General features: G+C 43.1%; 1 protein-coding gene across 1 annotated transcript in view; it reads right to left on the minus strand.

Annotated features, from left to right (window-relative positions):
* IRAG2 (inositol 1,4,5-triphosphate receptor associated 2) overlaps positions 1-27,066 on the minus strand; it is a 71,142-nt gene extending 44,076 nt beyond the window's left edge. Inside the window, exons 1-16 of the mRNA XM_074998480.1 lie at positions 26,975-27,066; positions 19,721-20,349; positions 18,932-19,042; positions 17,714-17,894; positions 17,307-17,380; positions 17,152-17,230; positions 16,518-16,676; positions 15,189-15,306; positions 14,577-14,627; positions 12,515-12,592; positions 8,603-8,659; positions 6,150-6,209; positions 5,982-6,046; positions 5,777-5,879; positions 2,958-3,071; positions 1,886-1,987 (exon numbers count right to left, since the gene is read on the minus strand). Of these exons, the coding sequence (XP_074854581.1) occupies positions 1,886-1,987; positions 2,958-3,071; positions 5,777-5,879; positions 5,982-6,046; positions 6,150-6,209; positions 8,603-8,659; positions 12,515-12,592; positions 14,577-14,627; positions 15,189-15,306; positions 16,518-16,676; positions 17,152-17,230; positions 17,307-17,380; positions 17,714-17,894; positions 18,932-19,042; positions 19,721-20,349; positions 26,975-27,066 (2,073 nt within the window). The remainder of the gene's footprint in view (positions 1-1,885; positions 1,988-2,957; positions 3,072-5,776; positions 5,880-5,981; positions 6,047-6,149; positions 6,210-8,602; positions 8,660-12,514; positions 12,593-14,576; positions 14,628-15,188; positions 15,307-16,517; positions 16,677-17,151; positions 17,231-17,306; positions 17,381-17,713; positions 17,895-18,931; positions 19,043-19,720; positions 20,350-26,974) is intronic.

Raw genomic sequence — 27,066 nt, forward strand, 5'->3', positions numbered from 1 at the left:
AGCATAAATAAGCCACCTCTCCAATAAGAAATGATAGAACTCTCCCATTTGATTGAGTGCTGCCTACACCAGGAGTGAGGTTGGTTTAATTGCATCACTTGGGAAGGGGCGTGTGTAGATTTTTCACTTCCTTGAACAATGTTGTTATACTGACTTAATTTCTTAGCGTAGACTAGGCCTTATTTGCCAAAACCAGAAAGATACAGCCACACTCAGCTTAGGCTTAATTTTTAACTCTTGAGTGATTTGGCCCGTGAAGTAGGAGCAGGTAATTTTTAAGAGCTAGGCTAGCAAGTCCTTTTGAATCTTCAGTAACAACTCCTTCAAAAGGAGACAGTAATGCTGAGAGGATAAATCCCCTGATTACGTGAACAGGCACAGGCGGGCATACTAGCTTCGGAGAAAACATTTCTCACTTGAATTCAAGAGGGAATAGGAGCACAGAAGCGTTGTTCAAGGTCCAGTGCGAGGATGTCTTCTGCAGGACTGTCATGTTTCAGTGAGGAGGCAGTAATGATACGGAAGGGAGAGAAAGCCAGCTACTAAGCCTACTCTAGAACAGAACATTACCTACTGCTGCACATATTAACCACACAGTTTGCCACAATTGAATTTTGCTATTATAAAGCTATGATGATCCCAACCGTAACTTCATTGATTTTAGGGATCAGTTTGTCCAGCATCAGTTCACTCCTATTATGAGCAGAGAATGATTTTTCTTCTGCAAGCTAGGCTCGGTCCACACCAGGAAATTAGATCAGTATAAAAACACTGCTCAGGGGGTGAAAAAATCCTCAGTCCAGAATGATGCAGTTAAGTCAATCTAATCCTCATCATAGACTGTGCTGTATTTAGGGAGAATTCTCATGTCAACCTACCTATCACCTCTTGGGGAGGCCTCCATAAGGTGGGCTCCCAGATCAATCACCTCTCATAATACACCAGTCAGGAATTTTCCATAATTACCACAGCAACATAGCAAAGGGGGAGAATGTAGCTCATTGTGGCCAGATTACATATCCCAAGCAACCTCAGATCATGGATTATTGTTGCATGAGACCTGTAATCTGAAGTTTGAGGGATGCACTCTGGTGACAAAACCAAAATTTCTGATTTGGAAGTAAGCCAAAGTGTTTCTGGCTAAAAAGAATTAGTCCCCCCTGCCACCCAGAAGGGCCCACTCCCCAACCAGCTGTAATTGAGTTTTTCACCATAGTACAGGTTGAACTTCTCTAATCCAGAACTCTTGTTGGGCAAACTCCATAATTCTGCATGTTTTTAATTAGCCAGATGACCACTTATCATGGGTGTGGCCAAGGTTCCTGTGGTCCCATAAAGTTTGTTTACTGCCACCAGTCCTGGCTCTCAGCATTCTGTGCTGTTATTTAGCTCTAATTTACCTCTAACTGTCTAAAAGCCCAGTAAGCAGTGGAAGTGTTGATAATGCACTAGAAAATATTGACCTCCCATTGTCCAGCAAATTTTCTCACCCAGCACTAGTCAGGTCCCAAGGGTGCCGGATGAGAGAGGTTCAACCTGTACATCTGAATTTTCAGTATAGTATGTGAAATAGAAGGAGCTTTAGATATTATATAGCAAGTACACAGTTTAAACATGTTTTTCCCCCCCTCATGAAATTCAGGCAAGAAAAAAAAAAACACACAGCCACAAGATGAGATGAGACTTTATAGTAATATAAAGACAGGGGGAAAAAATGAAGGGAACCAGGGTGTAAAAGGGAGAGGTTCCAATTAGAAAGCTGTTCATAGTTATCAGTTCTGTCCTCAAGGCTACCCCAACCTCCTCCTTTGAGGTTGTTTGGTTGGGTTTTTTTGGGGCACACTTCAAGCCACATTTGTTGGTGTTGAAGAGCAGAGTTACTTACCATAAGCTTTGTCTCATAAGTCTCCCACACATTTACCTTCGGATCTGCAACCCCTTGCAAAGCAGTAACAACAAATTCCTCTGCTTCAGAGGCTTCCTCTTGCTGCAAAGATACATGTTAATACTTTGAATACTTACTGCTACACAGCATCACTTAAGTGTAATGTCAGGCTAATAACTGTACTAGAGAGCTCTCTCTCCACTGAGTGACGTATAGTAGAAGTAACTAGAAGGAAGCACTGCCTCCAGATAATTATGTTCAAATAGTTCCCCAAAACTGCCTCACTTCAGGTCTCAATCACCTTACCATGTGCATAAGGGGCCATGGGCTATTTATATCTCCAGCTTACTCTCTTCCCTTCTCACAGATTCTGCACTACGCCCCCCCCTCACCCCCCCCCCCCCCGCCTTCCCCCATCTCCAATACAGGAAGGTAGGCCAGGACAGAGCTTCAACTGTACGTGCCAATGGGTATGTGCTAGCCAGTGCAGCAGACATAGGAATACTCATTAAAGAAAAAGCTGAACAGACTCCTGTAGTAATGGAGAAGCAAGGGACAATCACAATTTGGATCAATTCAGTCCCTGAACTGTTCCTGGAACACCACAAGTATGCACTTCCCCTTAGTCAGGCCATATGGTAACTTCAAGGTTGAGTTCTAAAGGCAGAAATGAATTTGACATAGGGAGTCTATTTGTTTTCAAATTGGAGAAGCCGTCATAGAATAACAGTTGGAGAAGATCTCAGGAGGTCATCTAGTCCAGCCCCGGCTAAAAGCAAAGCCAGTCCCAACTAAATCATCCCAAACACAGGTTTGTCAAGTCAAGACTCTAGGGATGGACATTCCACCACCTCCATAAGTAACCCATTGCAGTAGTTCACCACCCTCCTCATGAAACAGTTTTTCCCTAATATCCAATCTAGGAAACAACTGGAAACCAGAAGGATGCTCCTAAGAGACCAGTTCTCTATTTATCAAAATGTGGAAACATGGACAGTGAGATGTTTTCAAAAGTCTAAAAATCTGGAAGAGCCCAGCTTTCCTATAAATAATTACTTATGCAATGTCATACCAGTTGTTGGATGGTAGCCTTCAAGTTTTCTCCCATTTGTTCAGGCCCTTGCAATAACAGCAGCACCTCTCGGTCCAATGTTTCATCCAAAGCTGCCCATTGAAGTCCAGTGACCTGTATGTTTTGAAAAGTAAAAAGGATGTGTCCCTTGAAGTCTTTGTATTATGAAGACCAGCACCAGTGACATTTAGAACTTTCAGGAGTGCTACTGTTTTGTGGTTAATCAGCAGGTAAAGAATTACCAGGGATTTTCAAGCCTATGAAGGCTACAAAAAAAGCTATCACAGAAAGTTAAGAACTAAAAGTCAAAGCTGTTGGAATGATTTGAATAAGGTAGATTCTTCTATTAGGCCTTCTGGAACCACAGTGACAGAAAGGAGTCTTGACCTGGTTTGCACTGTTTTAATATGACCTCACCCATTGTTATTAAGCTTCAACACAAGATAATCTGAGACATCATATGAAACTCCAATAAAGGCTACTGTTCAAACTTCTGCATAGGGAAATAGTTTGCATCCTCTGTTAGTTTGTTACATAACGACCTACCCAATTATCCCTCAGGCTTTCAAGTCCACAGAAGGGACCATGAATTTTAACAGGACTTCATACTTTGCTGCAAATGCCACCCTCAACTGGGTAGTGCATTCAGAAAATGGCAAAGCGAGCAATTGACTCATCTCACTGACTAAGAGAGAAGTCAGAGCAGTGAGGAAGGCCTTTAAAAACCACACTGGGCAAATATTTCATTGCCTAAACTAGGGGGATTGTAGGTTTCATATGCCATAGCAATGATTCCCTTTAATAACGTTTCATATCAGTAGACATACAAGCTTTCCCCTCTGTAACAGAGTGTGCTCTAGGGCAGCAACAGATTAAGGGAAAGGAGGACAGTATTCTAGAGTCAGTCCTTACAGAAAGGGGCACAGAGGGCCAAGTCATACAGGACCAGAATTAGGACTGTGCTAGCAAAACAAGCTGTTTTCCCAATAGCTCTTTTGGAACACTGGAAAGGTAAGGGCATTGGTAGTCAGGTATCCAATGCTTGCCGCTAGGTTGGTTTGACTCCAGCCCACATTGGCAGGAATTACAAGTCGGCTGCCTTCAGAGGACTGTTCTGTCTAACAAATTGGTGTTCTCAACTGACAGGCACCCAGCAGAGTTGGGTGAAGAACTAATGTTTCTATTCTCTGACAATTGGAGAACTGGATCAACTGACATTAGAGAACTGTAGAAAAGTGTGGTGAGTAAGAAACCCTATTCGAGGGTCAATGAAGCATATGGCACCAAACAAAGTGAGAGGCAAAAACCAAAACAAAACAGAACCCTCACTGGTGTAGCCCCCAACTGAGAAGCAGCAATGCATTCCCCTTGCACACTAGAGCCTCGGAGGGCCCAGGCTAGTAGATTTTTGTGTGCTCCAGCCCCACGAAGGGATGGGCAGGAAGATGGAACTCCAGCATGGGCTCCTCCATGCTGGGGAGAAGCCCTGAATTTTGGGGGGCAGATCTAGGCAAGCCAGGGGCTGCATCCAGCCCCTGCCCCCTGGGGCCTTAGGCTCCCCAGCTATGATTTAAGCTAAAATAACCCATTCCTCAAGTCATTCTTAAATGAAGGTTTGGCCAAGAACAACTTTGACATCGCCCTTTGCAAGGGGGAAGAGACAATAGCCCTGTACTCAGAGGAGCAAGAGACTGAACAGCTTCCAAGATAAAGGTGGGGAGGAGGCACCATTCCCCAGGCAGGGCAGAGGAACCAAAAATGCAAGTTTGCCCAGGCCACGATTTCCCCTAAGGCTTGTCTGATAATTTTGAAAATGAACTCCTTCTAAGGTTGAACAAGCATTTTTGTAATTAATGGTTACAGGGCTAAAATACACACTTGAGAACATAGACAAGATAAATACACTTTGTAATTTGACTCCTGTATTTGATTTGGTCACTCTTTAGCTATATAAAAGGAAGACTACCAATACATTTAAATTCCAGATTTGAAATATAAATGCATAGCATGTGTGCATGTAACACACACACACACACACACACACACACACACTGTAGGGATTCTATTTATATGAAAAATATAATGGAGCTTTGTGATAACTCAGGTGGTTAACCATTGATTTCTATAGGATGGCTACTTTTTACTTCTGGATACTCGAGTACTATCAAGTTGCAACAACTTTGTATTTTTACCCAAGCCGTTTTCCAGAAGGATACTTTGACTTTTACTTACATAAATTTTTTGCAAAATAACTGTACTTCTACGCAAGTAACTAAGTACTTTTTTGACCACTGCTATTGGGCCTCCTTTTCTTCCTCCTGTTTTATGAATGGACTAAGTCCTAAAAGAAAATTTCTGGCAAAGCTCTTTGTTGAATTTGCACCAAATTTGCAAGTAGTTTTGGCTTGACTGAAACTGCATTTTTTGGTGAGCTGGGCAAACAAACTATTAGTACAAGTTTAAATGTCCACATTACAAAACCCACCACACCAGTTGATACCCACTAACAAGCTTAGAGATTTACCAACTTTTAAGTGAGCTGGATGTCGGACAGACTAACCAATGTCTCCCCCTACCCCATTGCTCCTCATTCTCTGCCAACGCATATGGTCCTATTGCATACGATAAGTACAGCCCTGGCAGTACAAGCATGTGTGGTTATTTGCGGATTTCATGCTCCAGGCCTGTGTGTTCAGGACTAAAAGCCCCTGGGGTATGACCTACAGGGATTTTGAGTCACAAGGGTCTTTTCCATATAGCTAATTTGAATTATGTACATGTCATCTATTACTAAAGTATTTGAACTTCAAGTTTCATACCTCTGAAGATTGTTGAGCAAGTGCTAATTCACTGTGCAATGAATTTGTCCCATCCAGGGTGCTGCTATTAAATTTGTATATTAGTGGGAAGTCTATGCCATTTCTAGAAAGAGGGGAGAGGAAAAAAAAGACATTTTTGAATATCCTGCCCCCAAATTTTTGCTAAGAAAAAGGACTTACTATAATTTCCAGTTCAGATACTTACGAAATCAGCTCTTGCTGTATTTGTTGAATGTCATTCACTAGTTTATTTTTTTCCATCCTTAAGGTCTAGAATCACACCGAAAAAGAGAGCTCATAAGTTCACTTGTTACACAGAGTAAGAATTTTTAAAATTTGTATGTTCCCAAATGAAAAAAATCCAGAATCGTACCTCGATTACAGAGGAGTATTCCACAATGGTAGACTTAAGTTCTTGGATGGCCAAGTCTCTCTACAAAGGTTGGAGGGGTGGTGGTGGGGGGAGGGTAAAAAGAAAGTTATGGCACAGAATCTAAATGGTGAGCATGTTGAAATGGTGTAACTGGCATTACTTCAGTTACACACTGTACAGGATACTCCCTTGCTCGACAATTTAGTAAGTTATTTGGTTAGAATTTCAATTACAACTCATCATGTTCCAGTGCTTTACAAAGAGATCCCTGTGTTGCTCTTATGGAGAAAAGGGTAAGCCAAGGAAGTGCTTAATCACATAGTTTTAAACTTTGTACATTTGGGTGATTTTCCAAATAGTTGCATTTGTGAGGCAACCCTAAATAGAAGTCAAAGTTTAGTGGACTCCCCTCCCACCCTTTAAACCAGGTCCTCTCTTCCCATCATGGAGAGTATTCACAGTGGTACATTTTGTCTGTTGCCAATTTTTTTTTAATCTGCATTTTGCAGATGCAAATTGTAAGAAGTTAAATAAGAACTGCATACTAACAATTAGAAATTTCATGTGGCTTGGTTCAAAGACCAAAAAACCCACCTCCTGTACTTACAGCTTGGAATTTTTTTTAAAGGAAAAATATAGACTCCGTTCACCCTGCCCCTGCATTCTATGTCATATCCTACCATTACACTGACAGCAGCTCAAGACATAGGTCCAAAACGGAAGCTAATTACCAGCTGTAATAAAATGCAAAATTTTATTTTACTGTTCAGCCACGAGGTGGCACTGCATGCAAGTTACCTTATTTAAATGAAACCCAGCCATACCTGCCAAAGCATAAAGCACCTGACCCGGACATCTGGCATGTGTAATAAGCTATATAGCCAGACTATATCTGGTACAGAAGTGCATGACAGTTACTACTCTCCTGAAACTTTGGTGACTTGTATAAATGGAACCCCCAGGTTTATGCCTGGTTTCAATTTCAAGGCTCCGAAAGGAAGAAACAAACTGCACAAACAGGTTTTACTTTGTTCAGTTTTGTACAGGTGTCAGCACAAAGAAGCAGGATGCACAAATGCAAAATAAAAAAAAGAAAAAAAAAAAAAAAAAAAAAACACACTGGGAAACCACGAGTGTTTCAAATTCAGGTTTCATGTCTGGAAATCAAGTGGCAACTTACTGCCAATCTACAGCTAAGCACCTCTTAAAAGATGTATTACAGGTATATTAACAGTTCACATACTCAGCAGATTAGCTCTAGAGGATTGCTTAAAGCAGCAGAAACATGAAATTATTTTTGATACAAATCCTTGTCCTTTTTATGATTTTAAAATTGCTAGAGCACTTGTTGAAAGGTGGTAACTGGATTGGGAACCTATGAATTAGTGAGCAAAGAGACTGAATTTGCTGTCAAAGTATATTCTAAGCCTGTAACACTAGAAGCCCAAAATAAAAAGAGAAGATAAATTCAGTTTAACTTCCAGCCTCACATTTCCTGTGGATGCAGCCAAAGAGACCAGTAATATTTAAGATGTTGCTGTAGTATATTTAACTGAGAAATGGCAACATGGGAGTGATTTACTCTGAATAGTACCTCCTCCTGCAATTGTCAATGTCTCCAAGCTAGTCATAGTTTTCTAACACATTCCTTGTCCAAATTCAGATAGTTTTTGCAAGTTCCTCTGCGGATTGACCATTGTGAGAGAGTACTCAACCCACTAGAATACATTCACAATCCAGTTTCTATTTGGTCAATACAGATTAAAGAAGGCATTGAAACTCTGCTTGTGTTGATTTACAGCTCAAGAAACCCAGACTTTAGAATTTTGTTTACAAATTGTTTACTGCAGTATTTATTGATTAAATACTCTCATCACACTCAGAATATTAGAAAACCTGAGTTTTAAAAGGATAGATACTTCAGAGAAAATATGCACTTTGGCAGAGATGCAAGTAACATCATTTTAGCCAGAGAGGAATAGGACACAGAAGATTTGTTGGGCATGCATGTTCTGCCCACCTACTTCAAAGAATACCCTTTCAGGTTTTTTCTACTTATTCTGGAGTTCGCTGGATACAAACAGACCTTCTGAAAGCCAGGTTACAATGCCCTTACCTATTTCATGAGTATAGTCTCAGCGAAGTCATGGAGTAAGGTACTGTTGCACAGAAGAATTTAAAAATAATATATAACTGTAGACTAATTTAATCAATATTTTTTAAAAAAGTAATTTAATCAGTATTTAATCAATAAATACTGCAGTAAGCAATTTGTAGGAAAGGTGCCCTAGGCAAAGCTCATTTTGGTCAGAATGAAAACCACAAAATTATGAAGTCTCTGTGTTGATTTACAGCTCAAGAACCCTATTTAACTACCTTTTTCCATAATTTAGTTAAAGTGTCCTGTAGTCAGCAATGTCAATCAATACAGTCACAGCAAAGAAGCTACTAACCTTTAATAGAATTGCATCTTTATTCACCACAGTACTCTCATAAACATGCACTTGCATCTGAATTGAGGAAGAAAACAGAGAAAGGACTTTTATTGGCAGGAAGATTCAAGTACCCTGTGTTACAATTTGAGCCCCTCTGGCAGATGGCAAAGGGGAAATGGCATCATAAGCTTATTGTAACCCAAGAACCTCTTGATGTCAACTGGCAATGGGTCACAGAGTGGTTAAAGAGTCTTGCCACCCCAGTATGCACCTACTTCGCCACAGAATGTCATGTGAGGTCTCCATGAAAGCCAGTGTCACAGTGTTCACAGCTATGTTAATGACAAACACGTATGGATAATATTTTCAGCCTAGAGATGGAACTTCTGACATGTTATTAAAGTCTGCATCAAGGTATTAGTCATCAGCAAAGCTGAACAGTTTTTCCTCTCCTCAGGAGGCAAGGAACACCTCTCTCCACAGGGGTGTAAATTAAGCATTGTAAATTAGCACAATGGATGCCATATACATACAAAGTCAAATCTTAAATGGAGAGACATGAAGTCAACAGGAGACAAAACACACAGAAGAAAAAGCAGGAGGCAGGGGAACTGTCCTCTCAGCAAGTGAAGACAATCAAGTTTGAGGGTACTTTAAAAGGCAAAGTTGACTCCCTGTTATCTGCACCTAGGTAGTAAACAGATAGCATGTTTGTATTCATGAAAGTGGGGTCTCTACCAGCCTTGGCTGAAAGATCTGGAGAGGATTTTGTGAGAAATTCTTTGGACAGGAGGTTAAACTGTTGGATAAGTTTAATCTCTACAAAGCATACTATGTTCTTGATTCACATATAACCATTTATTTACCCATGTTCTGGTTTGAGATCTCCTGAATCTCTAGCCTTTGATCCACTTGTTTTCAAATAAGCCTGCAGCAATGTGATCCACTAAACCCCCTCAAATCCTTTTCAGCAGTACTACCAGCTAACCAGTTCTTTTCCATTTTATAGTTGCACATTTGACCTTTTTCTAGGAAAAAAAAAAAACACTGAAAAAGTGTGTTGGAATTTAAGTCTGAGGATTCCTCATAGTGGTTAAAGTGTTCAATTTTAATGCCCTGGTCCCATGCTGCTGTGGGACTGGCAGGGGCTCCTGCCCCAGTCCCTGCACTGCTGTGGGACTGGTGGTGAAAATTTCTGTGATGTTCTCATGGGAAAAAGGTGCTGGAACTCCATTTTGGGGCATTCTGCCAGAAAGAAAGCCCTGGACATTTTATTCCTAAGTAATGTACAGTAGGGTCACAACGTTCGCAAGGGGGTGGGCACCAGGGCTCCCCACACTGGGGAAGTGGTGGCCACCGGCGCTGCCCGCCCTGGGGCCCCCAAAGTAGCCACTCACTAATGACTGAATTTGCAAACATTAAGTCCGCGAATGTGGGGACCTTGCTGTATTTTGTATGTGTCTTCAAATGTCATTTTGTTTTCCCATTTGTCAAGGTTGTTTTAAATTATAATCCTGTCCTTGAAAGCACTAGCAATCCCTTCTAATCTGGCATTATACACAAATTTGTGTAAGACTAGCATCAACTCCACTTCTGCCTTAGATAATGGCTAATAAATTTTTGCTGTGGGTAGGAGGAGAGATGCTCTAAGATTTTGGTAAGTGGTCAAGGATCCCACTTTTCTATGGAGGGGGATGTGGTACCTGGGGCAGAGGATGGGTACAAAAGGGAGCTTGGGTACAGAAAGGGTTATGACTTGGGGTACGAGGTGTGGGAGGGTGTAGAAGAGGATTCTGGCCTGGGAAAGGTGTGTAGGAATGGGTGCAGGGTCTGGGAGGGAGTTGGGGTGTGGGGTGCCAGAAGCTGGCTCTGGCCAGGAGACATTTACCTAAGCAGCTCCTGGCCAGCAGCACACTCAGGCAGGTTTCGCCCACCTGCCAGCAACCCCAGCCCAGTGGCTATTTCATGTGTCTACCTGCCATAGGGGTCAGGGGCAGGGCTTCAGGCACATCCCCCACCCTCAGCAAAATCTTTGTTCCTATTGGCTGATATCCAACCAATGGGAGCCGAGATATTTTGTTGGGGGCAGGGGCAGCAGCCAAAGATCTCTCTCTGCAGCCATAGGCCAGATTCAGCCCCTGGACCACACCTTGCCTGCATCTGATCTCGGGCTTGTCTTCACTACACAGTACACTGATGCTGCAGAGATCAATCCACCGGTGGTCCATTTAATCACATTTGCTCAGATGTGATAAACTGACCTCCCAGCACTCTCCTGTGGACTCTTGTACTCCACGAAGATGAGAAGAGTAACTAGAGCAGCTCGTGCCGACCTTCCCACATAAAAGACACCGCACTAAGCATGTGAACTTCAGCTATGCCTTTTCACATAGCTGAGGCTGCCTAGCTTAGATTGACTGCAGGGAGGAGAAGGGAAACAGTGTAAACTAGGCCTAAGTCATGAATGAAAATATTGACTAGAAGCAGAGTCTGGGACTGACACTTGTGGGACCCCACTAGGGACTACCCTTTCAGTTTAACAGTGAGCCTTGGATAACTACCCTGAGAACAGGTCAACATTTCCCTAGTTTTGTTACAAGAATGTCATATGGGACTATCAAAAACTTTTCTGAGTTTTCATGTATACAGCCAACTCCCTATTCACCTAGTCCAGTTGCCATATCAAAGAAGGAAATTAGGTTGGCTTGGCATGATCTGTTCTTGATGGCCAGCAATGGGTCTATTACTTATAATTATATTGTGGTCTAGGGCAGTGGTACCTGACCATTGGGTAGGGTCCATAAAAAAATAGTAAAAGTGATCTTAGAAAGTAAATTCTAAATAAATTGCAAATTGATAATTTGCTGGGACATCAGAAGTGAGTATGCATCATTTTAAGCGTCATTTACATTTCCTTTTTCCTCTAACGAAGTGTACATAGCAGCAAAAATTGGCTTTGATAAGGGCCATGAAAAGGTTGGGAACCACCAGTCTAGACCAGTGGTTCTCCCAATTTTTTCTACCCATGGGTGGAACACAATTTTTATGTGCCCTAAGGCATGCATGGATGTGCACTGCCAATAGAACACACATGCTGCCCACTGTGGACACCATCTTAGAGCTAGAAAGCACCTGAATCTCTCTTGGGCAGCTGCCCAAGTGCTGTGCTTGCCAGTGAACACTGGTCTAGGCCCATGGCTCTCAACCCTTCCAGGCTACAGTACTCCTTTCAACATAGTTGTCTCATTTTTCACTATAGAACTATAAATCAATTGCAATAATTATATTTCGGTGTACAGTGTTAAAAGCAGCAGACAGAAGTCATTGTGTGAAATTTGAATCTGTATTGACTTTGCTAGTGTTTTACATAGCCTGTTATAAATATGGACAAATATGCAGAGGAGCTGGTGTATCCCTGGAAGACCTCTGCATACCTTTGTTGAGGGGCTGATCTTGTAGCCATCCTGGATCATTAAAAGTCATAATTTATATAACTACTGGAGATGAGCCAGGAGTCTGCAGTATTCGTTTGTAACTTTAGTTGAGACTACAAGCTCTCAGGATAAGAGATGCATTTTTTCCCCTCCTTAAAATATTTATTGTGATCCTTACTAAAGTGCTAAGAGAACTTTGAAACTCCCCCAGACACCTTCATTTCCCTGTAGCCCATCTACATGGTGATTTATTTTTTAATAGTTTCTAACACTGTGACCTTAACAAGTACAGACAAGAATTCTTCTCAGTGAAGCTGCAGTAGAAAAAAGGAAATAAACTGTCAGCCAAGAAAACCTTTTGGACCCCAACAGCACCATCCATAATCAAGGCTACTACCAGCAGACCGCAGCTGTGGAACTCGGAACCAACATTAAAAGGGCTTTTTGTTGAACAGTTTATCATCATTGGTTATGAGCTTTAAATTTAAAGGCTTACTTGGAGCTCAGATGCATTTTTGGATAACTCCTCAATCTTCTTGTGAAGCCCATCTGTATCCAAGGCATTCCTAATATTCTGATCAAAATGCAAAAACTATTATATATAGCTAAGAAGAATTAAAGACTAAATTGGCTGAGCTGGCTACAGAGATGCATAGTAATATTTACTGCCCTACTGACTGGCCCCTCCAAAATACTCCAACAGGGAGAGGGAGGGAGATGGTTAATAGCCCCACACCATGCAGGCCTTGCCTCCTTTCCCAGCCCCCATGACACCTGTGGCCCTAAAATGTGAAGACACGGTATCAAATGCATGCAAGCCAAAGAGCTAGTGCAGGGTTCTGCAGCCCAACAACCCTGATGCTTCCAACAGGAGGCAGTAGCTACATCAAGTTTCTATGAGCATGTCTACACGTGTTGTAAGTGCACATACCTCCACTGCCCGCCCGTGTTAGCCAATATTTATTACACAACATTGGACTATTGTATGCATCGTGAGTTGTTTATCAATGTATTATGCTATTCCCACAATTCCCTTCACACGTCAGATATCCCCCACTACACAAAGTCCACTTCAGCCTTAAGAATTAGGAAGCCTGTAAAAGCCAAGATACAGGAATGACATGTCCTAGCATAGCTTAGGATGTACCTCAATGGGTTTGGGCTCTCGAACAGAGATAAGGAAAGGTACAGAACGTAACAAGGAACCAGCTAGTTGTATCTTCAGTGATTAAGTACTTTTTAAACTTGAAAAAGCCAGCCATAATGTAAATGCGAATGGTTTTGGAGTATATCTTTGAAAAATACCTTCTGCATAAGGTAAACATGCTGCAAAAGGAGACTAGCTTCCAATGAGGACAGTAAGTCTCTTTTTTTCAGGTTGTCCTGTTTTGGTTTCAGACAATCTTTTTGGCTGAGATTGCTCATTCAATCTCGAGCATTTCTTATGAAAAGCCACAAGTATAAATCGATCAACTGGCTATGCTATTAACAGCACAATCGTGCTCTTAGAGATTTACAATGGAATGGACAAGTGATGTGTTTTGGAAGTGCTATTGATGGGCCTGGTTAAATAGCTCAGGACAGAGTTCTCTGGTTTTGGAGATTATTTCTTTTGTTTGTTGCACTACCTTTTATGGGTCATTATTCCCTATGGCATGTTCCTCTCCCCTTTCATTTTCCCCTCAACACAAAAAACCTAAACACCCTATGAATAAAACATTTTCCAGGAAATTCAAGTGTAATATGTCATTACAATATTTTACAATAAACTACCTTTGTAGTGATCTTCATATTTCCCTCCAATCAGCTACAACACCAGACATTCTAAAATGGCAATGTCACTAAAACAGCATCTCTATTCCCCTGAAAACTCTGTTAAGCCATGATCTGTAATACAGACTTTAGGGAGTTCTCTCAACACAAATAGGTTACAGCCAGGGACATATTGATGGACAGAAGCTGGGCTGAATGTTCCACATAGCTTAGTTGAGTGGTGAAACAGAAGTGCATGTTAAGGACAACAATTTAGAGATGGACACTAGTCTATTGTTTGGGCTATCTAGAGTGGACTTTGTTTTAAAAAAAAAAAACAAATAAAAAAAAAAAAAAAAACCATCCATAGTAGGGACCCTCATCCCAACAAACCAGCCCTTGTCCTCTCTAACCTGCCAGATGAATCTGAAATATAGCACATTTTGGAGACTTGTGATGACTCACTATGAAATTATGAAAAAGCAGTGAGGGGTCCTGTGGCACCTTATAGACTCACAGAAATGTATGAGCATAAGCTTTCGTGGGCAAAGACCCACTTCGTCTGATGCAGGTTTAGATGGACACTAGGAAAAATTCCAAACTCTACGGGCAGTCAAGTACTGGAATAAATTGCCTGGGCTGGTTGTAGAATCTCCATCATTGGAGATATTTAAGAACAGTTTGGATAAGTAAACAGGGATGATGATACTTGATCCTGCCATGAGGGCAGAGGACTGGACTTGAGGATCTTGAGGTCACTTCCCATTTTAGTATTCAATGATTCGTGACATTCATATATACTCTACCTCTTCCTGAAGAGAAGAGATCTTGATGATGAGAGATTGATTCTCTTTTTCCTAGTCGTAGAGAATAAGAGAAGAGTCAGCAAGCCACATTTTAAAGGTAGAATCATATGACTCATGGAAATATTATCAAAATGCTTTGGTGACCTTAGCTTCAAAGTTACTGTCTTGATCTTGCAAGAAACCAAGTGAAGGAGCCAAAAATTCAATGACAGAATGACATTAGACCAGCATGGGGGGCCAAGAGCAGCACATGAGCAGAATTTTGAGGACTAAAGGGACTTTGAAGTTGCCCGGGCACCTTGAAGTACTGCTGGGTTAGCCACAGCTACACGGGAGCCAGCACTTCAACGTTGCTGCAGGGGAGAATTAGCTTAATGAAGTGCTGCATATGCAGTGCAGCACTTCATTAATAATCTCCCAACACCCTACTTACCATCCTCCCTTCGAAGTAGGGAGGTAGTGTAGACACAGCCAAAGTTAAGACCAGAGTTTTATTTCCAAAGCTGTATGAACTACCAGCGATATTAAGGTGACCTAGTTTCTGATTTTATAATAAGCAACTCATATCCATTGCTGCTGCTTTTTACTTTTACGTATCACCAGAGGACCTACTAGCTGTTTATGCTGGGTCACAACATTGCGTGTCTTCTCTTCTGAGATGTTCAGGTTAATTTTCATTTCTTCCAGTTCCTCCTTTAATGATTTTGCTCTCATAACAGACTGCTGGGCACTGCAGAAAGAATCCAGTAAAACCACAGGCATTAGATTTTTAAAGCTTATGATGTACATAGTATTTTTTATCAGAGAGATAACCGTGTTAGTCTGTAGGTTTGAGAACAACAAGAAGTCTTGTAGCACCTTATAGACTAACAGAAATTGTGGAGCATAAGCTTTTGTGTACAAAGACCCGCTTCATCAGATGCATGAGTTTGCGGGGGGGGGGGGGGGGGTTAAAGGGGTATTTAAAGAATGGGGTCCCAGAAAAAGGGAGGGCCATAGTATTTTTAGACACAGCAAGAGAACCCTGGGGCTCATTCTTCTGGCATATTAAGGCAGAAAGCAAGAATCTGCCATTTTAGTTAAATTTAAGCCTGCTTTTTGTCTATGGAATGACTTTCTATGGAATTTTTTCATTTCTGTCTATTTCAGGATTCCCTCCTCTCCCACCGGCCCATCATACCACCAAGGCCTCTGCTGCATCTCTGTTGCCTTCATTCAGCCCAGGTGTACTCAATGAAGAGCATCTGAGCAGCTACAGGCTTGTTCTTGGATCACACTTAACTTACAACTTCAACAAGTATGAGACCAATTACCAGCATGTTCTGCTGTGTTTGTCTATTGAACAGTCAGGCAGACTGTTCGTTTCCATGGTCACTACCAATATTTTGTTCTTGCTAAAGCCCTAAATAGATAGCAAAATAAATTATGGGAAAACAAGTATGTTGATAGGATGACCTATCTGTGCATGTTTATATGATGTGACCAAAAACATCTTCCTGCTGTCTCTATTCAGAAAGGTGTTCCTCAAGCACATTGTCAATATATGACAACTACCACTTTGAAGGTCTTTCAGGCTCTGTCGCTCAGCTGAAGTTCCAGAGAGAAGACTCAGGAGAGGGAGAGAGAATCACTTGAGTCTAGCACTTATGCACTCACATAATAGGTGAGATAACCCCCTCTTCAAAACCCTGCTTCAGGCAGAATCTTCCACACATGAACTAAGTGTACGAACTATTGAGTTCAAATGAGATCCTCTTCCCTACCTCCCCCAATCCCTCCAGGGACTTTTCACAGCTGTTGGCTGGCTGAAGTGGTTCTCATTATTTCCAGTTTTATAAAACAAATGCAAGAGGTCCATCACAGGGAGTTTTTGCACAGCTGGTTACCCCTTCCAGACTGCAGGAGTTGAAAATTATTTAACTTGTGATTGACACGTTCCACCTTTTTATTTGATTATGTAGATCCTCATGATCCTCCATTAGTTTATTACTGGTTTCTTCCAATGCTTCAACTGTCAGCTTTAGTTTGCTGTTCTCCTCCTGAAGTTTCTGGTTCTTGAACTGAAGGTCGGCTACACAGGTAATCAAATCAGAGGTCTCCCTGTATTCAATCAAAAATTAATCATGTTCTTGCAAGCCCAAAGAGACTCTAGCAACCAGAGATTCCTGAAGTGGGGGGCACAATTTATAGGGAACATCCTACCCCCTCTGCCCCACCCATCCACCCACTTTCTGCAAATATTCAGAGCAGAGCAAATGGAGAGAGGTGGCTTCTAGCTAGGCACTTGGCTCTGAGGGCAGCATTACTCTCAGCTGGTAGCATGGTATGGTATTGCCACCACTGTGTGTGATGGCTGGCTACCACTCAGTCCACCTTCAGATCAGGGTGTCCAGAAAGTGGTGGCTGCTGTCAGACACAAAGACTGGTGCACGATTAAACAAGTTGAGATCTGCTGCTAGCAACTGTGCAAAGAAATGCTCTTTGATCCCCTAATTACCTCTTTACTAGGCCAAAACTTTCTTCTGGAGAAAAACTGTCTGAGGTTTAAGGAAAGCATTGCAGGACCAAAACTTACAGGTCTCCTTTGGACACATCTCCACCTATGGCCTCTAAACTTCCTGATGTAATGTTTGTCCTAGCAGGAGTCTTTTTTGCTGAAAGACATTTTTCCAGTTTTAGTTTAAGAAAACTAAGCCAAGTGTTCCAGAGTAAGAATGAAATATTTCATACCGGTCAGAATGCTCTCGTGCACTTTAAAGACAGAATCTTCTGTACTGGGGGCTGTCTCCTTAGAAGTATCTTCCCTGAAACAAGCAAGCCATGAGATTCACACTACACAGCCTCTAGTTAACGCTCATTCTATTAAAAGTACCTTCAAGTTCCTTACAATATACATCCACAAAAATATATTACTGCTCCTTAAGATATAGTGTGACCTTTGATTTCTTGCTGATTTTATTATTATTAATTATTATTATTATGTAGGACGATGTGTGGTCAAAAGCCACTCTTTGGTTTCTATTGTACAAGTTCAGGATGCTAACATGCACACAGTGTATTAGCACCGCAATCTGAACAAGTTATTTTTATTGTCTCCTGTTGATAGAGGCTATATTAGAAGACAAAAAGATAGTTACCATTTTCTCTTACAGTCTTCAATCCATTCTTTCATAATAGCATGGTATGTTTCTAGATCCATTGAGATGTCCCTTTTATCAGGATCAAGCATATTACACAGCTCTTCAAGGCCACTGTCTTCTGATCCCCGGCTAGTTGTATGTCTCAGATAATCAACTATCTTGGAAACTGCTACTTTTCCTTAAAAGCATAAAAATCAGTCTGTGTCTTGACTTTTGAAACCAGGTACAATTGTAAACAGGCAATTGGAATAGGTGATTGGAATACATTCATAGCATGCCTGAATCTAAGTTTCTGTGTGTCTAAGTGACTTGGTGAAGCTCCAGACCAGCTACAGACTAGAAGAATTGTAGTGCAACAGAGAGGTAGAAGCCAGGAGAGAAAAGTAACATGAAGAGTTCTATTTAAGCTCTGAAAGATTTGAGACAGAGCCTGAATCCATAGCAAATATTATTCTGGACAATAAGAGATTGGGGTTCTAACCTGACACCCACACTGGCCTCCTTAAAAAAGGAAGAGCTCAAAGATGAAAGTTAAGCAATTATATCCATAATTGATCTGAAAACAGTTAGTTACTTCCCCCCCGCCACACACCCATTAAGCTACCTCAAAATTTCAGCCAAACAGACTTTTGACAAGAACGGCTGTGGGGAAATAGCCATTTATCATAGAAGTGCACAAAGAAACATAATTAGCTCTAAGTATGAGACGGCAGCAAGCTGAAACTTCTATGGAAAGACTCCTATTACTTCACTGACACAGTATTTCAGAAGGGCAACTCTGTTAGTTGGTAGCCTCACAAACAGACCATGAAAGCTCATGATGTGATAAATCTGTTAGTCTCTAAGGGTCTACAGATCTGCTTGTAATTTGCATTTCCAGAACATATTTCAAATGATCTCAAAGTCATTTTTAAACATTTTTTGCCTCAGGTAAGCAATTGCCTGTGTTTTACAAACAGGAAACAGCCAGACAGAGGCTAGGTAACTAACTGTGCCATACTAGGGGTTTGTGGGAAGGCCAGGAATTCCCAATCCCCGAACTACCAGTCCTTTGATTTAGCCATGAGACCATCCCCTCTCTCTACATCCCAAACACGTTATATTTTCTTTGAGATTCTAGTAAGACCTAAGTCTTGAAATTTGCTCAAAAAAAACAAAAACAAAAACAAAAAACAGTAACTAGGGAGTGGGAGAAAGGGGAAAGAGTTTAAGTACCTCTGCGTTCTGTGTCACATGCACAGAAGATAGTGGTCAGCAAGTCTTCTTCACAGATTAAGCTCACATCGTAAGTGTTGTCGGCTTTATTCACCCATGATAATTGCCAGCCTATACGGGATAAAAATTGTACTTCATCTGATTCTCTTACAGATACCATGAGCAGTGGTCCCTCTAATTTTTCCCATCCATGTGCAGAATAAATTTTGTTATGTGCCCCAAGGCATGTGTGGATTTGCAGCCCCAGTAGAAACACATGCCACCAGCTACACGCACTCTGCTTATCATCTGGACGGCATTTGAATCTCTCGTGTGTGGCTTCCTGTAAGCTGGAGGGCTTGGGTAACAACCACCTTTTTGGGTTCCCCCCCCCGCAACAGCAGAAGTTTACATGGCATTCCCATGTCATCTAAGGGGTGGTGCAAACTAAGCAGCAAGCCTTTACTCATCCAGCTAACATGCAGACTCCTGCACTTGTGCATAGACCCATTGAAGTGAACAGTGTCTTCCCACACATTTTAATTGGCTGGTCTGGGAACTAAATATGGTTATGTAGCAGACTCTATATACACAGGGACACAGCATGTGGATAAGAAGATTTTAGAGTATGCCTTCATAAAGAGTAGAAAGGGGTGATAGGCTCACAGACTAAATAACACATCAGTGCCATGTTTCAGGACCTTTTTAAAGAATAACTTCAATCCTCGCTTTCAGCCATCATTAGGCAACCTAGTGTTTGTGGTTGGCCGAAAGAAAATTGGCTCCTTTGTGTATATTGGTATTGTTTACCTCTTTCACTCAGAGACAGTCTCTTCACCACAGGAGATTGGAATGCAAAACATTCTGCCTTTTGGACTGTCGTTAAGAAAGGCAAGTTTGGACTTGATGTAAGGTAGCTATCCTCAGGAGGCAAATCTTTACGTTCAGTATTGGAAGCTGCCCAAAGTTGACCCATATAGATGTTAGTGTCTCCAGTTTTGAGAAGAGATGGAGAACTCTCAATTTGGCCAATGGGTAGCCATGGCTTGCCAGTCTTCTCTTTATTTTTACCAATGGAATAGGTTGCATTGCCAGCATGAAAGTCAGATGTGCGTTGTCTGCGGCCCATGGCCTGTGGGCACGGAGAGAAGACAGTATCTCTAGTGGGGCTTAGGAAACATGGCCCACTAGTTTCATGGCTTTTAAAGGTCCTTTTCTTCAGTATCTCCTCTAAGTTTTTCTTGATGTTTGTCTGTGGGCTGTCAAAGTTTCTAGACTGAAATTTTGGGATCTGTAAAGCAGGGTTTGAGACTTGGTCCATCATCTGGATAGTCTTGATCTTTCGGCAAATGCTGTCTACTGGGTTATGACGTTTGTTGGTTCCATTTTCAGAAGACATCATGGATTTCTCTTTTTGAAGAGTATTTGAAAGGAAAAGCCTAAACACAAACATCAGATATATTGAGTTAAAAGCTTATTCTTTGCAGCAGTTCATCTCTAATAGGCAGTCTACAGACAACAGGAGATAGTTGTTGTCTCAAAATTCTTGGATAATATTTGAGCCTCTCTCTCAGCTGAAAATAATTAAAGAACTCAAGCTACTTTGTGGAAAGAAGGAAAAGAAATTCCTGTTTCTATTTAAAGAAATTTTACTAGCTCTATGGCTGTTAGAAATAAACTGATCTTTTAGCTACATTTTTCTTTCCAGAAATCAGTCTCATTAAAGTTCTAATCATTAATGAGACTTGTTTTATTAACACATTAGAATGCAATAGCATTTTCCATACAAACACAAGTTCAAGAAACTAAAAAGGAAGTAGAACAGTTATTCAGGAATTTACACAAATTATCTTTTAGACTCCCTAGACATTTTGAACTTCTGCTTTCATCCAGTAGCCTGTCAGACAGATGCAAACAAGACAGCTATAGCTATATTAGTCTGTTATGACTTCTTGAGGTAGTATTTAAAGCAAGTTCTTAATATCATTTAGCAACTACAGTTTTCAAGAGTTTTAAATTGGTTTGCCTCTTAAAAAACAAACTTTTTAAAATTTGTCACTGTTCCAAGCCGCCTTGTTCTGGTACAGCTGGAAATGAGACTGTGGTACAGGCTTCACATTTTAGTGGGCCAGCTGAGCATAAACTACCCACTCACAGACACAGACAGACTACCACTAGAAAACTTCATTCTCTTTAATATAGCAACACCTGAAAGCTGATTTAGAGAATAACAAAATGTTACCAAGAAATGACATTTAGCAAACAGAAATTGTTGCTATTCTAGCAGATATTTTAATGAAGAAAAAAAAAAAAGACTATTTAAGCATTACTTTCACTATCCCTGAATGAGTCAGAGAATTTACCACAGACCCATAAAGAATCCTATATCATTAAATGTAATTTCACATTTTAAGCCCAAGAAGTTTCAAAGTGCTAAAGAGCCACAACATTCAAGATATCAGTTAAAATGTTTTGGAAGCATTGTTTTCTCTTGAACAAGTCAATTTGAAACACAATCCCAAAAAGTTATTTTTCCAAGGCTGATTAGCATAATTAGTATCTCTTACACTAGTTGATAGGCAATCTTTTAGCAGAATATTTCAACAGAAACCTACAGCTACCATGTGTTTGATTAAAAGTAACAGAAAGACAACTCTAGAATCTATACCTGATTTCAAAATGTTAGCTCAAGAGACAGAATCATAGCATTTTCCTTTTGGCTAGTGCTTACTCACTACTACATACAAATAAAAGGAAAAATATGTTACTGTACTTCTTCTAAAACCTGAGCAGGTCAACAGAATGCATTTCTCCATCCCAGTCAAAAAGGCTAAAAGGGATAATTATGTTGCTTTTCTACTTTTTAATGGCTAAATACAGCAAACTCATTTGATGGAAATCAGTAGAAAAGACACACCTGCTACTGCCCACAGCTCACTCTCAGGGGTTGGTAAATTTGATTAGGTTTGTGCTAGGTATTAATTTCCTACTCTGTGGCCCTTGCTTCACCTCCAGTTGCTTCATTCCCCTGCTAAATGAATCAATTTGACCTCGTCACCATTTCCTACAGCATTTTACTGTCTGTTGCCATCCTTAGTTTTGGAAATATGAAATGAACAAAATGACCCTCTGCAGCCTGTGATCCTCTGATAAGGGAGTGGTCCTGTTTCCACGGAGGAGGCCATCTGGTTCCTGCAGCTGTAAGGAATTTGAGCAGAGCCTCTTATCTGAGATCTGTTCCTCTGCCCCAGAGCTTGTACCTTTCAGCCAGGTGACTCTCATTGGCTGTTTCCAGAAGGCTAAAGACTGAATGAGCATGGAGACTGTGCCAGAAATCCCCTGGCACTTTCAGATAGTCCCCCTGAGGCAAAGATTGAAGCATGTTGGTTGACAGCACAGGGGAAAGTTGATCTGCAGCTTTCTGTGACACACCTTTTCTGTGGGTAGAAGGTTTCTCTCAGTAGGAGTCAGTGGTTTACACTTGGGTCTGTTAAAATCGGGGTTGTGAGGTCAGTCCTTGAGGGGACCATTTAGGGATCTGAGGCAAATAGATCAAACAAAAAAAAAAACTGCCAAGGATGGTGCTTGGTCCTTCTGTGAGGGCAGGAGACTGGACTTGATGACCTCCCAAGGTCCCTTCCAGCCCTGTGAGATGTGTCTCTCCATATGTATCTCACATGAGCACTAAATGCACAAGCTCAACCTAACATGAACAGAGTGAAATGTCAGGGGTTTGTACTATGACTAAGCTGAGTGGGGAGAGCTTTATTACAAACCTTATTTCCCCCTCAGACCCACCCGTGCAGATGCAGTGGGTACTGTGGCCCATATTTTCCACTGGAAAGTCATTCTGAAGCAAAATGCCTGACCCTGTTCCATCTCTGTTTGCTCTTCAGACCACAGGAACATCTTAGGGCACATCTACAGTGCAATAAGAAACCCACAGCAGGGCCACAGCTGGCCTGTGTCAGCTGATTCATGCTCATGGGGTGTGGGTTATGGTGCTATAAAGTATCAGTGTGAACATTCCAGTTGCAGCAAGAGATGTGGGAGAGTGGGTCTCAGAGCCTGGGTTCCAGTACACGCCCAGGTGTCTACACAGCTGTTTTTAGTCCCATAGCCCAAGCAACTTGATCTCAGCTCTGAGACTCAGCACTGGCAGGTTTTTCATTGCAGTGGGGACATATTCCTACTGGCCATTTGAGGTCACTCCCCAGATTGGTGACAGATTCATTTTTGTTTTGTTTTAAATTATCTCCAGTTGTTGAAGGCTGTTCAGTTCAATGCAGAGTCTCTGGGTCACTCTATAAAGCAGGGGCTTAAACTCATGAGCCCTGGGCCATTTACAGCTGAAGCAGATCTGAAGGGCAGCCTGGGAGTCCTGGTGGCCTGTGAGCAGGAGAGGGTGTCTTTATCTGTTTCCCAGCCCCATCCCTTCCTGCCACCACCCTGTTGCCCCCCACATAAACCCTAGCACCTCTGCTCCAAGGGATGCCAGCTTGGGGATTAACACAGGGGCCTGGTGTGGGGCAGCAACAGCGGTTGAATTCCCCCTATATTCTCTGGCCACATCTAGACTAGACGCCTCCTTTCAGAAGGGGCACGGTAATGAGGGATTTTGACAGATGCTAATGAGGTGCTGACATGAATATGCAGTGCCTCATGGCATAACGGCAGCTGCGTGTTCTTCAAAAGTGCCGCTTTTGAAATGCATGCCTCCTGTGTAGACAGGGACCTTGTGAAAGGACCCCCTGGACTTCGAAAGCCCCTTTTACCTACTTGATTTTGGGAAGAAGGAGCTTTCGAAGGCCAGGGGGTCCTTTCTAAAGGCCCCCATCTACACAGGTGGTGCATGATTCGAAAGCGGCATTTTGAAGCCTGTGTGGCTACCGTTATGCTAATGAGGTGCTGCATATTCGTGGCAGCTCCTCATTAGCATCAGCTGAAATCCCTCATTACCGTGTCTCTTCCAAAAGATGGGGGCTAGCGTGGCCACAGCCTGGGTTATCTAATCACAAGGCCGATGGACCCAGGTCGTCGACAGGGGAGAATGAACCTGTGACCATAGGGGCAAAAGCCTTGTGCTCTACCCGATTTTAGCCAGCTGGCTGTCACGATCTCCCTAGCGTGCAGACTCAGTGCCTCTAGGGCAGGGGTTGGCAACCTGCAGCTCTGGAGCTGCAAGTGGCTCTGAGCACTTCCCCCGCTGACTCCCTGTGTGGCTCTGGAGGCTGCCCCTGCTCACGCAAAAATCTAAACTCAGTTGCTTGCTGTTGAACCAACTGCATTTAATGTTTTTGTTTAAGTGATGGCAGCCGGAGCCGCTCAGCCATCAGCTGTGTCCAGGTGCCTGGAAGAGAAAACCGGCTGGGCAGGAAGCCGCCCCATGTGGGCCGAAGTCTAAGCTAACAGGAGAGCTGGGGGGACCGGCGGGGAGGCAGCTGAGCCCGCCCCTCTTGGAGCCATGCAACTGCTCCAAGAAGGAGGAGACAGGGAGGAGCAGTGGGGGGAGGTGGCAGCCGCAACTGCTGCAGAAATGCATGTGCTGAGGTGAGTTACGCCTGTGGGTGGGGGGGAGGTTGGGGCTCAGAGGGGTGAAGCCTGGGGATGGGGGTTGGGTTTGCAGGATGCGGGGGGATGAAGTTGGGGATGGGGGGCAGATTTGGGAGCTGAGGCGAGTAAAGCCTGGAGATGGGGGTAACAACTTTCTAACTGGTACAAATCATTGTGTGTGCGCTGTTCTTAAACTAGGGGTGATTAAAAAGTGCGGTTTGACGTTATTTATTAAGGACTGTCTCCTATTCACGTGCATTGCAGCTCTTAGAGTATTGATTTTATAACTGAATTTGAAAAAATGTCTCTTCTCGCTGATTTGGTTGCAGACCCCTCCCCTGAGGGTGCATAAAGTTACAAGTTCCTGTGTGCTGCTAAAGGTGCGGAAGTGGTCCCAGATCTGCAGTTGTGGGGATGTGAAGGAGTCGCCTTGAGGCTGGGGGTTACAGCTGTGGTGACAGAATGGCCTGAGGTGGTGAATCACTGGAGATTAATGACATAACATGGCTAGCCTCCCACAAATAATATTTGGGTTCGACATGAAAACAGTACTCCATTGTCATCAGCCACATAGACAGCTGCCAGCGCAAGACAGCCTAAAATACAATGTTATCCAGTTTAATTTTCCCACTACTACTTCCTCAACGTCCTCTACGTCTGCGTGGTCTCCTTTTACATTCCCAAAGCTAGCTGCCCCCTGCTCTGCAGCCAGAGTGAAATAGGGTATGTGGTATAGTGTCCACAGCCTGGGAAAACACCTGCAGCAGGGCTCTGGCTTTGCACTGTGGCCATATCAAGTGGGGTCATGGGGTGGAAGCACGTGGCTGAAAGGTGAGCAGGATGGGAAATGTTACAGTGTTCGTTATCATACAGATGAGCACTCCATTACCTAGGAGGAAGGAGGCCTGGGAGGACAGCACAGCATCCACCATTCATGAGTTCACCACAGCTGAAGCTAAGGGGAACAAAATTGGGCGTGCAGAACTGGGTACAGAGAGAGCAGGATAAACTTGTTAATTTTATATAAAAATTTAAATATGCTTAAAAATGTTTGATGATGTCATTTTTTCTGCAATAAGTAATTGATACTTAGACCCTTCCCTTCTGTTGGCCTTAGGCCCCTCATACCCTTAATCCAGCACTGCCCAAGACAATGCTTTTGTTATCACAATTGCTTGTTTCAGCCCCGGAGTAGTCCTTTGGTATGTGCACCCTAACCTTTCCAGCCACATTCACCAGCTGGCTGTGACCAAGGCCACTGTGATAACTGCTCAGTGCTATGGCACCGCAGACCTCAAAGGTACAAGCAGTGTGGCAGGTGTACTGCAACTCAGAGGCAAGCACTGGTGGCCGGCCTGATGTTATGTTCTACAGGCACGAGGCCTGGTGGGTTTCCACAAAGACTCTGACACAGGGGAGCTGACAGCCCCTGCAGGTCCCCAGCAAGGTGGGGTGGGGGGGAGAGGGGCTCGGCTCTGTGCTGTCAGAAGGGGTGGGGCCTCAGGCGGAAGGCATGTGGCTGGGATAATCAGATGATCTGCAGTGCTCCAGCCATTGGCTGCTGCTGTTGCTGCACTAGCAGTGCTGGCCAGGAGCCCCAGGCTCTTTGGCATTACTGAGCCCCAAGGCAACTGCCTGCCCCATGGGGGTGGGCGGGGGAGCTTCTCAGACATGTAGCTAAATGATGGGTCGTATTACGAGGCCTGGCAGAAGGGGAAAGATTGCCAATACAGGTTCCACCTCCCTCACCCAGCAACCTTGGGACCTAACTAGTCTTGTCTGTGGCCACGTCAGGATGTTGCCGGGTTGGTGTCAGCCCAGAAGGGGCCAGGGTCCAGGCAGGAGGTCAGGGACCCTGGGGCTGGACTTGGGGGAGGGGCAACAGAGAAGCCAGAAGCAGACTAGGTGGCCAGAGCAGGGGACCACCCTTTGCCTGGCAAATTCCCTCATCTGAGACCAGTCAGGCCCTACAGAGATCAGCACAGCCCCAGCCCTGCGAGCACTTGGTGCAGTCCCAGCCAGGCTGTTAGTGCAGCCCCAGCTCTGAAGGCGACAGATGCAGCCCTGGTCCTGCAAAGGCTGGCTGTGCCTCTGGCCAGAGACACAAGCCCTGCTGGGCTCCTCTTCCCAAGGCAGCCAGGCTGTCCGTACTAAATTCTCACCCCAGCATCTCTGGTGCAGTAACATCCATGGTCCTTCCAGAAGACGGATATTGCCAGATGAGAAAATGCCGGTTTTGGGAGTTTCAGCCTGTACTTTAGGTACAGTGGCTTAGCCAGTTGCAGTTTAAGGTAATATAGCAGCAGTTCCTATTTAAGCTCTTGGGGGAAGAGATACACTGGAGTTTTATGGTTCCTCTGACCAAGTGCTTGGTGTCTCTCCGGTCCAGTGTCTGCCAGAGCTGAATAGGAGTCGGTGTTGAAGCCAGGGTCACAGAGGTATCTCACTGGGGTCCCTGTGCAGAGGGTCACTGCTCAGTCTCTGCTACTTCCCTACAAGTTCCACACAGACCTGACCCGGATACAATATCCACTCATCACAACTTCATCCAGCTTCCACTGCAGTCCACTCTGCACATTGTTCCCCAGCTGTCTTCCCGCCAT

Source organism: Carettochelys insculpta, chromosome 1 (genome assembly GCF_033958435.1).
Source record: "Carettochelys insculpta isolate YL-2023 chromosome 1, ASM3395843v1, whole genome shotgun sequence".
In the NCBI taxonomy this organism is placed as follows: domain Eukaryota; kingdom Metazoa; phylum Chordata; order Testudines; family Carettochelyidae; genus Carettochelys; species Carettochelys insculpta.